Here is a 16367-nt window from a genome sequence, read left to right on the forward strand (position 1 = left end):
GAGTTTCCCACTGGGATTCCTGTTGTAGCCTATAGTGACTATAGTCATAGTGTTATCGGTAATTTCCATGTATAGAATACACCTAGAATTAAGGACATATCAGTGACCATCTATGTAACAAAAATAAAAGCTTGGGTACTGAGGCTAGAATACAGAGTAGAGTTTCACAACATTGATGACTGTCATATTGCTATCTATCTCAAAGTGCTGCCAGCAGGTGGTGGCTGATATAGATCAGGGTGGGAAGATGTGGTCTGGTTAGTTCTCTAAACTTGAATGTGCAAGTCATTGGCATCCAGGTTGAGCTTAATCCTCACATAATTTCTGTGGGTTGAATTTGAATTGTCTCAATACTGTAATGATTTAATCGACAAAACTTTTGACCATGGAATGACCATTCATGGCAAATTAACCTATTCATCCATCCATCCATCCATCCATCCATCCAACCATCTAGGTTCTCATCCAGTTATTGTTGAAAGGAGTTCTTTGACTTGTGTCAAATGCTGATGACTGTGCCATGATTGCTGTATACAAGCTCAGATGGGCTATAATATGTTTGGCAAATAGGTGTAGCTATAGGGACAAAAGAGCAGATGGAACTGGCCCTTGAAAAAAGTCCAAGCCTATCACAATCAATAAATGCCCCCCAACTGTTTAATGTAGGCCTACATATTTTTCTTTTTGATTACTAATCGTTCATGTGATTTTTTGGCAAAGTATCATATTTCATTAAATGCTTTGACAAATTGAATAAACAATTAAGTCATAGTGTTTTCTTGGGTTTAATCCTTTGGCCTTTAGCATCCTTTTGTAACTGTACATTCTGTGCTTTTCTTTTTTTTTGCAAGCTGTTAATAAAGTATTCAATCAATTAATCAAAGACCAGAGTGAAAGGGTCAAGTTTACTGTATTGACATTTTAAGACGGTTACATGTCTGAAAATACATATATGAATTCAACGAATATGAAATCTATGAACAGGTTGAATCTGAATTGAATCCAGCTGGCCCTGCCCACCACTACGGAGGTTGCGGGTTCGAATACACCGTAGTGCATCCGGCTTTGTCAGCCATCTATGCCAATGGTTCCCAAAGTAGGGTCCGGGGACCCCCAGTGGTCCTTGAGGGAGATCCAAAGGGGTCCTCAGATAAATGATAGTTAGGAACCAAATTGACCCTAATGGGTCGGTAACTCTTTGAGAGTGTACAAATTAACTTTGATTTTACAATATACATTGGGTTCCCAAAGATAGAAATGCCATATGGGGGTCCGTAGCCTAATTCGGGTCAAACCTGGGGTCCTTGAAAATCAATCAATTAATTAATGAATCAGTCAGTCAATCAATCAATCAATCAATCAATCAATCAATCAATCAATCAATCAATCAATCAATCAATCAATCAATCAATCAATCAATCAATCAATCAATCAATCAAAATGTATTTGTATTTGTATCGCAAAACTAGACTTTGGTGTTTACTGTTTACTAGTCCGCGGTAGTCTGGGAGCAGACCTATTTGACAACCACACACACATAGGTGACGAGATGGCATCACCATCATTGGATCTGCTGACATCTAGCGGCCAGTACCTGTAAGTACAACAACACAGTTGTACTTCCGGGTCTTGTGGACTTTGTGCAGTTGAAGTTGAGTTGACCGCTTCTGTGTTCTGTGTGTTTAGTGATTGAGTTAATTGTGTTGTGTTTAGGTATAAATAAATGCAACATGCACCACCAGCAGCAGCAGCCTGTACTGAAGAACAGACGGACTCTTCTAGAGAGAGCAGAGAAATTCATATCTGATATTTATTTCACAGACTGCAATCTCAGAGGACGGTAATATCATTGTCATCCATTCATTTCATTTATCCATCATTCATCCATCCATCCATTTATTCCTTGACTTGTGCATGCAAATATGCACATTTTATATGCAAATTAATAATCATAGTGTTTAGGCCCTATGTGCCCTCTCCGTACGCTCCCCCTATTCCCTTTTCCCCTCACTGTATATGTTTCTTTTCCCTTTTTGCTTCCTTTATGATGAATTCCTGTTCTGTTCTTTAACTATATAGAAGTGTCTATTTGTACGTCTCTAAATGTTTTGATGAATTGAACATGGTGGACCCTGTTGTAAACAAGTGTAATGCTTAATTGGGTCGTCCACTCACAGTTAACAGTCTTTGTATTGAGTTTGTGCTTGAAATGTACTGTAATTCTGCAAACTGTTAATACATATTTAAATCAATCAAAAACTCATTCTGTAGCTCCGAGCGTAGGGAGAGGGCACCTATGGGGCTAAGTGATCACACAGCTTTAACTGCAAACTGATGTTTAAAATGTAGGACGGCTGATGCATAGTGTGTGTGTGTGTGTGTAATTATCTGTTTAGTATCTATCTATCTATCTATCTATCTATCTATCTATCTATCTATCTATCTATCTATCTATCTATCTATCTATCTATCTATCTAGTATCAATCATTTTGGTTTTCCTCTACAGACTCTATGGAGACTCTTATCCACTGGAATGTCTCACCTCATTCCTGTCACCTACACGTATTCCATTCACGGAGGCTGCCAAGCAGAGCTTTGCACCATATAAAGTTGGCGACCCTTTTGGGCCTACGTAAGTTAGTACTAAGTATGGTGTGTATGTATGTTTTATAGCCTTGCTTTGTAAATACGAATGTGATATCGGCAATAAACAATAATGCTCATCTGAAGCTGTGATTGATATGTCTACATCAGATGGTGGACCTGCTGGTTCAAAGTGACCATGTCGATCCCAGAGTCCTGGCGAGGGAAGGAGGTTCATCTTCGGTGGGAGAGCGATGGGGAGGCGATGGTTTGGAGAGAGGAACAGCCTGTGCAGGTAATAACAACCGCAGTGATATTCAAGTTTTAGAGACCAGGATTACTGCATGTTTTTGTGAGGGTACCTACCCTAGGGGACACGGGGAGAACATGCAAACTCCACACAGAAAGGCCCTTTCGCCAACCCCACCTCGGGTATGGGCACTGATGGCGTGTAGGAGAGAACACACCCACAGCGTCCCGAGCGGGAATCAGGACCTTCTAGCTGTGAGGCGACAGCACTACCGACTGTGCCACCGTGCCCCAGCTTTTAACCACTTTAAAGTTTAAGGCTAAAGTTTTAAATTACGGTTAAAGCTTTTAACCACTTTAACAGTTATTTTAAACTTTAGCTGTTTAACATGATTCTTATTCATAAACGTAACCTCAGTAAAACTATGCCTAAAACTAGCCTTTTTTTCTAAACGTAACCTCAGTAAAACAATGCCTAAAACTAGCCTTAAGGTGGTTGCACACTGGAAAACCGACGGAAAAACGCAGCTAAAAATCCGAAAACGTGTGCAGGGACCTTTATTCCTTTTTTTAAATAATATTTGTTTTATTTGGAAAAAGAAGTACAGTATAGACAACATTTCAATATATACACATAGGACACAAGTGCATTTCCCAATATTTCTTTTTTTCTCACCCCTCTTCCCTCCCTCCCCCTCATCCCCCCTTCAAGTGGCTCCAGGGGACCTTTATTCCTAAACGTAACCTCAGTAAAACTATGCCTAATGCTAAACGTATTCCTAACCTTAACCTCAGTAAAACTATGCCTAACGCTAAACTTATTCCTAACCTTAACCTCAGTAAAACGAATACAAGAACCACTGGGGGCGAGCGGTCTGCAAAACAAATAATGGCAGAGTGTGTGGTTTGGGGCGAGCGTTCCGGTTATTTTTAAGTGGTGCAACCACTTTAAGTGGTGCAATCACCGGGGCGCGTTCCTGGGGGTCTGGATGTTCCAGAGACCCCCCCGGGGACCCCCGGGGACCAACACACTGTAACTCTGTCATTTCTCAACCGTTTCGGACGCGGGGCTGCCCGCCGGACCGGGCCGGCACCCTGAGCAACCCCCTGGTGTCGGAAAAAAGACATGCACCCCGTTCCTGCGGGTCTGGAGGTTCCGGGGACCCCCACACGTACTTGCACCACTTACTTCACAGGGGTGTGATTTTAATCTTTATTTCACCGTTCTCCTATTCTGAATCTCACCTAGCTGTGTGTAACATTATGTCATTGTAGGGGCTAACTAAAGAAGGAGAAAAGACCAGCTACATCCTGACCGAGTGTCTGACAGACGAGGAGCCACACAGGTCAGTCAGTTGATTTGATGATTTTCGAACCACTTTCCCCCTTGTGTCCCCTTGTTTTTTATGTAATGTCGTTTAATGCAATGCAATTGGATGGGACTTTTCTTTTTGGATGTATGGGTCAAGGCCCGAAAATAGTTTTTTGCCACTCGGTAGGTGTTCCCGCATAACTTCCGGGTTTGATGATGATGGCACGTGCATACCCTCTATATAGGTCATTATAGGCAAAATGTTTGCATCTACAAATGTGACACGATGTGATATATTGAAATATCTGTAAGTATACAATGATTGAGGATATGGTCCTCATTAAGTACAGAATGGCATGCCAAGTTTGTCACAGATGTTGCAATACAGGTGGCATCAAACCTTTGTCGTACCTTTCTGCCGCTCACCGAAAATAACATATTTTCTTCCTATGTCCAGCTTTGTGTGTTGTGTACCCCATAGCGATGATTTGATTGGCTAGCCGCTAAGGGTTTATAAAAATAACACCTGTGTGAAGTGAGGGGTGCTCTTATCGTCTTAATTAATTAATTCATGAAGAAATATATTCATTTTTTATTGGATGATGTACATCCAATAAAAAATGAATATATTTCTTCATGAATTAATTTGTCAACTTATGTTATTATCTTTTAACCATGATACAATGTTTAAAAAAACTCCTCTTTTCACCATGACATGTAAGATGACAACTGAATATATATGTACTGTATATATGTATATATAAGCCCTGAGCTGATTTAAAACCGTTGCACTGTGTTTAGAAAAGTAGATTTACTCGTCCACATATGACGTAAATTCTCAATTCATTGTCAATGGTTTGTGTTAGGACAAAATGGCCTATTTGCTCGTCCACATATGACGTGAATTCTACTTTCATGCATATTTCTTTTTTCATTTCATTTCAACGCATATTTTTCAATGTCGTTTCTTGGTCTTTAGGATCACCCTCTACGTGGAACTGGCCTGCAATGGTCTTTTTGGAGCGGGTCAAGGGTCCATGATAGCCGCCCCAGACCCAAACAAGAAGTATTCTGTCCAGAAGGCAGAGCTAGTGGTATTCAACCACGACGTGAGGGAGCTGCTGACTGACTTTGAGATGCTGGTTGATATCGTGAAGGTAAATTCAGAGATATTGTGGCATTTAACCATTTAAAACCGTTAGTTATACGTTGACTGACTGATTGAGTAGCTCTAGATAGTTGAATGAACATACAGTAGTTTACAGTAACAGTTTTTATCCCTCGGAATCTCTCAAAATAAAGGCGTTGGAGTACCCATCAGATGACAATTTAGGCATTTAGCAGACGCAGACGCTAAGATGGAGTCTGAAGAGGTGCGTTTTCAGACTGTGGCGGAAGACTGGGAGTGAATCTGTAGTTCTGATTGCAATGGGAAGTGCATTCCATAGTTTTGGAGCCAGAAGGGAGAAGAGTTTGGGACGTGTGGAGCGTTGTCCCGGCGTTGTCCCAGATGAGGCAGACTTTACTCTGAAAAACCCCGCCTTCCATTTCCCCCCCCAAAACCGGGAGGTATAAATGTTCCATTACTACCTCGCGCTGTGAAGTCTGATCTCTCTTTAGAAGCGTTAATATCGAGAGACGAGATGCTTGGTTTGGAAATTAGGACAGAACATCGGCGTTCTGATCAAAACCATGGACATCGTCATAGATTCAGAGATAATAGCAACATTTGTCGGCCCGTAAACCAATGAAGCTTAGAGAAGGAAAGGTCACGGTCACGTGACTGGGCTGCGCCATGACACTTTTATGGACACTTTAACTGTATGACTGCCAAGACTAAACTTACGCTGACACTTTGTCCTGCCCGTCTCTGTCTCAGCAACTGGGTGAAGGAGAGCAACGTGGCTACCAGGCACTTTTCACCGTCAATGAGATGGTCAACCTGTGTGACCCGGCGGATCCCACATCTTTTCCAAAAGCACACGGTCTGGCCCACAAGTTCTTCAGCCAGCGCAACGGACAGAGCCAGCACAACATCCACGCAATGGGCCACTGCCACATAGACTCAGGTCTCAATGTCTCACTTCATTGGGAAGATCTACATATACATGTCCTGTCATGTGGTCACTTTAGAAGAATGAGTAAATAAATTAACATCACCCTATATATCCACAGCCTGGCTTTGGCCTTACGAGGAGACCATTCGCAAATGCGGTCGAAGTTGGGTGACAGTGATCCGCCTTATGGAGAAGAATCCAGAGTTTGTGTTTACTTGCTCTCAGGTAATTGTACAGTCCACAATGCAACAATAGGTTATTGCAATAACGATAGTGTATTGCAATAACGATAGATTATTGCAATAATGATAGGTTATTGAAATAAAGATAGATTATTGCATTGCGAGTGGTTGAGTTAAAACCAGGGCTAAAAATAAAATTAGGGTAATTGCCAATGTTCACCCAGGCTCAGCAGTTCCAGTGGGTGAAAAGCTGGTACCCAGGACTTTACTCACAGATTCAGCATTACGTCAAGAAGGGCCAATTCATCCCGGTTGGAGGCACATGGGTTGAAATGGCAAGTATACAACCTATGAAATCACTATATGTTACTTTACTGTGCTTTACGGTTCTGGACCTTTTAACCACTTTAAACCCTGCCATCTCTATTTTGAGCACATTCTCTAATGTTTTCAAAGTAATTTAAATAAAATTCACACTCGTGTGAAGCCCACTGTGGTGCTACAATAGCTAATAGTGTGACATTATCATCATTATTGTATAGACTTGGCTGGCAAACAGTTTACAAGCATTTAACAAGCATAGACTTGGCTGCCACATGATGTAATCTTCAAAAGCCATGCATTTCTGAGGGGCTGACGGCCCTCAAAAATAGCTTATCTATAAGCTCGCTCGTGTGTCATGACCTTGTAGATTGGCTATTTCTGCTATTATGTCATACAATGTTGTATATAGTGCTTAATAGGTTATTAACCCTTGCTATTGTTATTATTGTGTATATAAAGAGGAATTGTTTGTTATCAGGACGGGAACCTTCCCTCAGGTGAATCCATGGTCAGGCAGTTCCTGGAAGGCCAGCGGTTCTTTCATCAAGAGTTTGGAATCTACTGCAAAGAGGTTAGCCTCGGTCCCCCAGCTTTACTCATCTGCCAAGAGAAAAGCCTGGTCACAACCTAAAGCAGAGCGTGCATAGCCGGAAGTGTCTAGCCGGAACATCCGTCAGATGTATTTCCCCCGGATACGATATCTTTTGACCAATCACAACACTTGTTTCATTCACAGAGAATGTAAACAGATGGATATTGTAATAAATAACGCGTCACATTTTCAATTTTTGAACTTTTAACATACTATACTGTATATTATCGTCACAATACCGATATTGAGGTAAATAAATGTTTAATATTTGTCTGTATTACCCAGCCCTATTGTACAGTAATTGTCCTTGTCCTCCTCGTTAGTTCTGGCTACCAGATACCTTCGGCTACTCTGCCCAGCTTCCTCAGATCATGCAGGGCAGCGGCATCTCTCGCTTCCTGACACAGAAGCTCAGCTGGAACCTCGTTAACGTATTCCCCGTAAGTCACACACCACAACCGGCGGCACCAATGTCAGTAAATAAATAATACGTCAAATTATATTTTCCTTTTTGCAGCACAATACATTTTTCTGGGAGGGTCTGGATGGCTCCCAGGTACTGACTCATTTCCCGCCAGGAAATTCGTACGGAATGATGGGCAAGGTTGAGGAAGTGAGTGAGCCTTCTCTGGCAACACATGGTTTTGAGTGTTACATGTTTGAGGGAAACGGTCATATTATGGCTCACATTCGTCATTCTCTCGTTTCCCCAGCTGGTAAACACGGTGAAGAACAACAAGGACAAAGGCCGAGCCAATCACAGCGCAGCTCTGTTTGGTTTCGGAGACGGCGGAGGCGGACCCACGCAGGTGATGCTGGACAGACTGCGCCGCGTCCAGGATACCGATGGACTTCCCAGGTCACTTCCTGTGGTGATTTTTATTTTTTGGCAGGAAATTTTGATTTTAGTTTAGTCATAGTCTTTGGAATAAAACCTTTTTCATTTAAAGCTATCCCCCCCCCCCCAATGGGTTAGTTCAGTCAGCACAACTCATGAATGGATGAAATATATATTTATTGAATATAAAATGAGCAATATATTTATTATAGTTTGGCGATGAATTGGATCTGCTTTTTAGGTGCGCATCAGTCCCAACCATAGGTACTCCGAATCCCTCGTACCTAAACGGCAGATCCAAAACGACAGATAGTAGCTGGGGTGGAGGAGGTTGAGCAGCAAAAGTTTAAGCAGACAGCAGCGCAGCGGAATCGGTGTGCAGCAGCAAGCAAGCAGGATGAGCAGTGCAAACTTTCAGTTTAAATGAAAGTATGAAGATGGAATGAGTGTGTGATTGGATGAAGCGAACCATGTGAATGAGAACGTGATGCTGAGGCAATGAACGGCCGGAAGAAACTGCACTGAGTTTAGTGACTGAACTTGCATTGTGCATGTGACTTGTCTGTGACGGGCACGACGCTCATTTCAATGAACTGTTGCACCGCTATTCCCCAGAGTGCAGATGTCCAGTCCTGACAGGCTGTTCTCTCAGCTCCATGCTGACTCAGCGTTGCTGTGTACATGGGTTGGAGAACTCTTCTTAGAGCTGCACAATGGAACCTACACCACACAGGCACAGGTAGGTCTTTGATTTCAACCCTCAATGCTAATATTCCACTCACTGTCTTCAGCCCTAAAAATGTTATTATTGACCCTACAAATTGCAACCTATACTCTGTGGAACCTAATCTGTGGAAATCAAACCAATTAATCGAATCGTTCCCGAGCGCGGTGCGGCTCACCGATCCAAGAGATGGGTCAAATGAGAACAAATTTCACTGCTGTAACGTGTGTGACAAAATGGTTCGACTTTTGGACTGATCCATCCCCCCAACAGTGTTAATTTTGTTGACTTAACACTAAAGACTAAGATTTTTATATTTAGTTGACTAAGTCTAGACTAAGACTAAACGATGTCAGATGACTAAAATAGGACTAAGACTAAATGGTGTGTATTCAAAAGAATTAGCTCGCAGTCCCACCCCCTTTCATGACGACAAGTGGGAGCTTTCTGAAACGTCTATGGGAAAAATGAATTGTAAATTCTCTTCCTCGTCGGGGGTGAGACTGCGGCGCTATATAGCTGCTAAAACCGCTTTTTTTCCAGATAAAGCTTGGGAACCGCCAGTGTGAGGCATTACTCCATGACATTGAGGTAGCCAGCAGCTTGGCCATGTGGAAGGACAAGGCCTTCCAGTACCCTGCAAAGCGGCTACAGGAGCTCTGGAGGTACACATACAATTGATTGGACTTGGCTAGTGTTGATCTTGACAGTACATTTTTAGATTTTTAGTTTAGTCTTTTGAATAAAGCCTAATTTAGTTTTGGTCATATTTTAGTCATCTGAAATGTTTTAGTTTGTCTAGTTTTAGTCTACTAAATACACAGTTGATTTAGTCGACTAAAATGTATTTTGGCGGGCCTTGATGCCGTCATAATGATTGATTTTACACTTGCAGCGCGACACGTTGTGAGCTTGTAGATCGACTATTTTCAGCATGCAACCAAGTGTAAAATGACTTCTACTGGATCTCTTGTCCACTAGTCCCTTCCCAACATTTCAGTCTAGTTTTTATTTTACAAAATTGTCAATATATTTAGTTTTCGTTAGTGAAAAAAGGCAGTCGAAGAACATTTTTTGTCATAGTATTATAGTCGACGAAATCAACACTGCACTTGGCTAAGAAAAAGCAGATTTAGATGGTCTGATGGGCATGGTTTCTATGATATGCTCTGTCTTGCAGGCTGCTTCTTCTAAACCAGTTCCATGATGTGATTCCTGGCAGCTGTATAGAGATGGTTGTGGACGATGCACTCGCTTATTACCAAGGTACGCTGAATCATTTGTGTTCCAGTGTGTATATATATATTCACCACAGTAAAATTGTGCCGACTGCAGCCATCTTAGGGTTTAAAATAAATGCATGAACAAAGGGGAAATCCCGTACGGCGTAGACCGTCTTCACTTCACAACCATAGTATTTATTGAGACAATGAGAATGCAACATTCCGATCGCACTGACCGTCATCAGGTATTGTATTCTCAATAAATACTACTGTAAGTGAAGACGGTGTGCCGGATCCACTTTTTTCATGCATTGACTACTGACTGTCTTTGACGTACATGTAGGTACTAGGTGTACAGAAGGACCATTCTTTTTAACAGGGTTTAACTCATTAAGACCTGGAATGCATCTGTGTCACGTTAGTTTTTAACCACTCTTAAACTTTACCTGTTGAAAAATAGCAGTTCTACAAACTCATAGCGTTGCACCGAGTGTCGCGCTACGAGCTTGTAGATCTGCTATTTTGAAAAATCGTGAAAGTGTGCAAATCTTTGGATATATATTCTTTCACAGCAAATGTTTTTAACTCATATCTTTGCTTCTGGGGGGGGGAGTCCCTGACTCCCTGAAACAAAATATTTTCAGATGGGGGTCAATTACATATAATGGTGGGGGTCCTTGACATGAAATTGTTTGAGAACCACTGGTATAGAAACATAGGTTTTTCAGAAAACTGTCATGATTTAGAATACATTTGTAGAATCTGGTCTCAGCTAAAAACACTCTTTTTCTCTCAGACATCCGTAGAGACGGTAGCCAGCTCCTGCAGGATGCCTGTAAATCTCTGGGGCCAAGGGAACAGCAGGGCCACTCCACTGCCGTGTTTAATACACTGCCATGGGAGCGCAATGAAGTCATACAGTTTCAAGATGCCACCGGCCAACCTCGTCTCGGTACATCACACATTTTGTTACATTAGGTATTTTTCGGTGGTGCTTTGAGCTTTCAAATCCACACAGGGCGGCCGGCAGTGGCTCAGGGGTAGAGTGGCCGGTAGACTGGCCGGATGGGAACCGTGAGGTTACCAGTTCGAACCTGCGCTCACCCAGAGTTAGTGTTGAAGTGTCCTTGAGCAAGACTGAACCCGTAATTGCTCCCGATGTGCAGGTTTGGTGCCTTGTATGGTTTCCTCCGCCATCGGTGTATGAATTGGTGAATGTAATGCACAATCTATGCAAAGCGCTTTTGATAAAATGCACCATTTATTTTACATTCATTTTATTTACCACATCTTGTTGTCTGACACACTACATGGTATTGCAGCTCTGGTGAAAGTTCCTAGTGTTGGTTTGACCATATTCGAAGACACACAACCTGTGATTCCGGTCTCTGTCACTGTGCAGGTATGCTATAGGCCTACTGTAGTGCATTGGTTCTCAAAGTGGGGTCCTTGGGGGGGATTCCAGGGGGTCCCTAGCATCACAATCATTTTAACCATTTTATCCAAATGTTGGCTATTCACAAACAGCAGATCTACAAGGCAACATTAACAGCGTTTATTTTTTGGATGACATTTTTTAACAAATCTCTTCTGGGGGTTCATTTTGAGAACCACTGCTGTAGTGCATATATGACATTTTATTCAAACTGCTATGGCATTATTGAAGTTGCATGACTCCAGGCCTCGTCCAATATTGCAGGCAGACGGTACTGTCCTCATGGAGAATGGGATTTTACAAGCCATCGTTAACAAGGATGGAAGCTTGGCACGTCTATATCTGATCAAGGAAAATCGGTAGGATCCACACAACATTGGGAAGGACTGTGTAGTCTGCAGTACATTACACATGGATTTCTCAGTCGCTGCGACTGATTTCAGTTGGGATTCCATAGAAGTCAGCATGTCTTCTATAGAAATGTTTTGCACACAAAAAAATAAGTTATTAGTTATTTCAGTCTTCCAGAAAACCCTAATGATCTCAGATATTTCGTAACCGCCTTCATTAATGCCTCAATCTGCAATTTCTTCAACTGGTTAGCTGTATGGCTACAAAAACAACATAATTGTACATATTGTGTTAAGTGTGTAAGGACACACGGCGCTAGTGTGTGGTGGCTCCTTTCACGCTGTTTCACAAATTACATTTTACATTACAAATGACATTAGGACTTGGCCTAGCAACAGTTTTCAGTCGTGAGATTACATTTTTGCTTTAATCCATGATCACATGTACACACACAGAGTTGTTGACTTGCTTCCTCTTGCCACTTGTTGCTTTCAGAGAGGCCGTCTCTGACGGCTGCCAAGGAAACCAGTTTGTCATGTTTGATGATGTCCCCTTGTACTGGGATGCTTGGGACGTAATGGACTACCATCTTCAGACGAGGTCTCTGCTACAAACATTACTTTCACCTTCCTTTGTTTTCTTTCTAAAATACAACTAACTTTTCTACAACTACAACTTTTCATCTATATTATATTAATCAAAGTTTTTTACTTTTGTTGGCAAAGCTGGATAGGAAATAACAAACTCACTTGTAGCATATTCAATGTATCAATGAAATACACCGTATTTTCATTAGCTCAGTTTGATTATTGTAAGCACAACATAAGCTCAGCAGCTGTGTTGACCCCACAGGAAGCCAGTGTTGGAGGTATCGCAGCCTGTCAAGGTGGTGTCCGCAGGTGGACTAAAGGGCAGTGTCAGCTTTGCTCTCAGGATCAGTGACAAGAGCACCATCACTCAGGAGATTGTGTTGGACGCCATGAGTCCTTACATCAAGTTCAACACACAGGTGTGCCATTCTTGTTCCACTTATGTACTTGTAAGGTACTGTATATCAACACAATCATTGCTGAAAAACATTTCTGGAAATATTTTGAAATTAGAAAAAACATTTTCCAGTCCTGGAAAAGGTTTGGAATTCATCAAAGGTCCTGGGAAATGTATTCGGATATGCATTGTTTTTGCCCATTGATTTAGTTAATAAAAGACATTTTCCAAAACATGTATAACGTTACACAAAATATGTAAAGTCATTTTTCGCCGAACAGTCTGCGTGATTTCAGCCTAATGTGTACCGGTACGTGAGAAAATTGACAGATCTACAAGCTCACAACATGCTGCAGTCGCATAATCCTATGATAGGTGTAGCAAAAAGGTTGACATGAAATTTGGAATGGAATTATACTATATTAATTATATGCTTTATTTTTGGTACACTACCTGACTTTGTGCAATGCACATTGCACATAGGATTAAGTAAGAGACGCATTATTGCGCTGAATTATTGTTCTATAGGCCTGGAAATTGGGTTAAATATTCAGGAAATGTTTTGGAAATTCGGTGGTGAAAATGTGTGGGAACCCTGGCGTTAGCATAGCATTTTAACTAAACTGTTTTATCACCAACCAAATCAAAATTCCAGGTGGAATGGGCAGAGTCGCATAAGTTCCTCAAGGTGGAATTCCCAGTGCGAGTACGCAGCCCCAACGCTACATACGAGATCCAGTTTGGCCACCTGCAGAGACCCACACACATGAACACATCCTGGGACTGGGCCAGGTTTGAGGTATAGTACAATTTAGACTTTCATCTATACAGTATTTAGACAAAGACGTTTTGGTTTGTTAAGTATGACATACTTTATATGAAATGATGTGATGTGAAAGTAATAGCAGTGAGAATGTCAAGCTGTACAAAACATGAAAGGGTGTGACTGTCTAAGTATTTAATGGAGCTCATGAATGATACATGCAGTCTTGTTTAAATTCTCAGGTCTGGAGTCACAAGTGGGCCGACCTGTCGGAACACGGCTTTGGCGTTGCTCTGCTTAACGACTGCAAATATGGCTACTCGGTTCATAAGAACACTATGACGTTATCACTGTGAGTATTATTGTTACGTACAACCACCACCACAAAATATGAATCCTCACAACTAGCTTAGCTCATTTACTCTACTACCGTACAACGGTGTCGCTCACCAGAAATCAGTTTTGTTCAACCAGGGCAAGTATGAGACTTTACTGTGAATGTCTCTCTCACTCACAGACTTAGAGCTCCAAAGGCCCCAGATGCCAACGCAGACATGGGGGTACATCATTTCACGTATGCCGTCATGCCCCATACAGGTGGGTTTCAAATGTATTGTGCACTGTGCAGGGAATTTACCCCCTGGGATTAGAGCAGTGTTGATTCCGTCTAATAATACCGTGACGAAAAATGTTCGCTGACGAAAAACTAAATGGAAACTATATGAAAACTAAGCTATGATGACTAAAACTAAATATTATTGACAAGTTTGTCGACAAATAAAATCTACACTAAAATATTAGGAAGGGACTAGTGGACAAGAGATCCAGTATAAGTAAAAGACAAGTCATTTTACACTTGTTGAATGCTGAAAATAGCTGTGAGCTTGTAGATCGGCTATTTTCAACAAGTGTAAATAAAATCAGCCATTAAGACGGCATCAAGGCCCGCCACATTACATTTTACTTTACATTTACATTAAATCTACAGTTGATTTAGTCAACTAAAATCTTATATTTAGCCTGATGGAGGGGAAAGGAACTGGTTGGAATAACGTGTTGCTTCCACGCGCTACGTCCAACCAGGGAAACTCCCCCCTGTCAGGTGTAAAGGAGCAACTTGGACACTCAGGCATGAAGGAAGCATGAGTTCAAGTCCGTTGCTCTCTCCTTGTCCCCCATAAATGGGGACTAGGTTGGTGGAGGGTGTGTAGAGCCCAGGATCACATTAGATGATTGACACAGGGGTGAAAAATGGGTTACAAAATCGTGGGATAGAAAATATTTAAAAAAAAAAAAAAATCTTATATTTAGTCAACTAAAACCAAACTAACAGTAAAACATTCCAGATGACTAAAATGTGACTGAAACTAAATGAAAACTATTCAAAAGACTATGACTAAAACTAAAATCACAATTTGCTGTCAAAATCAACACTGAATTAGAGCTTTGTGTGAATGGTGAAAAACAGCATGGCAGGTTGAGATTTGACTTCATGTGTGCTGTGAGTGACAGGTACTTTCCAGGACGCATCCGTTATCCAGTGTGCATATAACCTCAACTACCCTCTGAGGCTGATCGAGTGCTTCCCACACACCGCACCGTGGAGTGCCTTCTCTGTCAGCGCTGCAGCGGTCATCCTTGAAACGATTAAACCGGTAATATGCTCCCACTCTCAGCTTTCCACTCCAACCTGTTTGTCAGGGGATATTAATCAAATCTGGTAATACATTTATTACCAAGAATCTTCTTCACCAATGTGTTTGTAAGGGTGTCTACTAACATATCCCACATTGTTTTTTATTCAACCACCCTAGGGGAATTTTTGACAGCTTCTGAAAGTTGGGGTACCATCAACAACCAACATATGGCAAAATGTTCTACATTTTATTATACTTTTAAGTAGCATGTGACGTGTCAAACTAGTTTTTTATTTAATGATTCTGAACCCATTCCATGCATTAGTTTTGCACGAAAAACACTCCTTGGGCTAAATTCGGCCATAGCCACGTCAGCCCACGTTTTTAGCCCAGGGAGTGTTTTTCGTGCAAAACTAATGCTTGGAATGGATTCACAATCATAAAAAAACCCTAGTTTGACACGTTTCACATGCTACTTAAAGCATAATGAAATGTAGAACATTTCGCCTTATTGGTTCTAAAATGGTACCCCAACTTTCAGCAGCTGTCAAATGTTCCCCTAGGGTGGTTGAAAAGAAACCAATGTGGGATATGTTAGTAGTACCTTTACAAACAGAAGATTTTTGGTAAGAATTTTATTTCCAGATTTGACATTATTCTGATAATATTCCCGGACTATGTGAAGTTATTCCCTGATGCTGATTTATTTCCCCTACGCAGGCTGAGGACAGAAAGGATTCACTGGTTGTCCGCCTGTACGAGTCACATGGAAGCAGCGTGACAGCAACTCTCTGCACTTCCCTCCCTGTCCAAGAAGCCTGGCAGTGAGTATTTTCACCATTTAGGCTACCTGTAGTTTGCGTCAAGCAATGTTTTTTCTTACATTTTATTATTATATCATAAGATGATATTGAATCTGCCTTTCCATTCCATCCTAGTTGTGATCTTCTGGAGCGTGTGGATGCTACTCGGCCAGCAAAAATGACCAACGATGGCATAATGTTGAGCTTCACTCCCTTTCAAATTGTGTCTCTGCTTCTCTGCCTGTAAGTGAAGTAGCATCCCTCCTGTTCTAGATTTTCATTCCTGCAAAATGCTTTATTAGAATC

At 41.6% G+C, this 16367-nt stretch overlaps 1 protein-coding gene across 1 annotated transcript; it reads left to right on the plus strand.

The window, feature by feature from the left end:
• The first annotated feature begins 1661 nt into the window (after positions 1-1661).
• man2c1 (mannosidase, alpha, class 2C, member 1) lies at positions 1662-16366 on the plus strand. Its single transcript, XM_083763497.1, has 26 exons — positions 1662-1840; positions 2508-2633; positions 2756-2879; positions 4109-4179; positions 5125-5302; positions 6025-6214; positions 6321-6427; positions 6609-6719; positions 7187-7279; positions 7624-7740; positions 7818-7913; positions 8014-8159; positions 8754-8877; positions 9406-9527; positions 10043-10128; positions 10882-11037; positions 11408-11487; positions 11785-11879; positions 12367-12471; positions 12724-12880; positions 13514-13657; positions 13864-13973; positions 14139-14218; positions 15134-15276; positions 15979-16082; positions 16197-16366. Exons 1-26 carry the CDS (start codon positions 1731-1733, stop codon positions 16306-16308), a joined length of 3087 nt encoding a protein of 1028 aa, XP_083619623.1. The 5' UTR covers positions 1662-1730; the 3' UTR covers positions 16309-16366.
• Position 16367: the final 1 nt, after the last annotated feature.

The sequence above is a fragment of the Protomyctophum parallelum genome (genome assembly GCF_964188405.1).
Source record: "Protomyctophum parallelum genome assembly, chromosome: 4".
In the NCBI taxonomy this organism is placed as follows: Eukaryota; Metazoa; Chordata; class Actinopteri; order Myctophiformes; family Myctophidae; genus Protomyctophum; species Protomyctophum parallelum.

What these genes read in the sequence shown, in the direction of transcription:
- man2c1 (XM_083763497.1), top strand. Translation starts at nt 1,731, where the DNA reads ATGCACCACCAGCAGCAGCAGCCTGTACTGAAGAACAGACGGACTCTT. An exon ending in CGGCTACAGGAGCTCTGGAG is followed by an intron (nt 9,528 to 10,042) that starts GTACACATACAA and finishes TCTGTCTTGCAG; the next exon opens with GCTGCTTCTTCTAAACCAGT. An exon ending in CGGTCTCTGTCACTGTGCAG is followed by an intron (nt 11,488 to 11,784) that starts GTATGCTATAGG and finishes CCAATATTGCAG; the next exon opens with GCAGACGGTACTGTCCTCAT.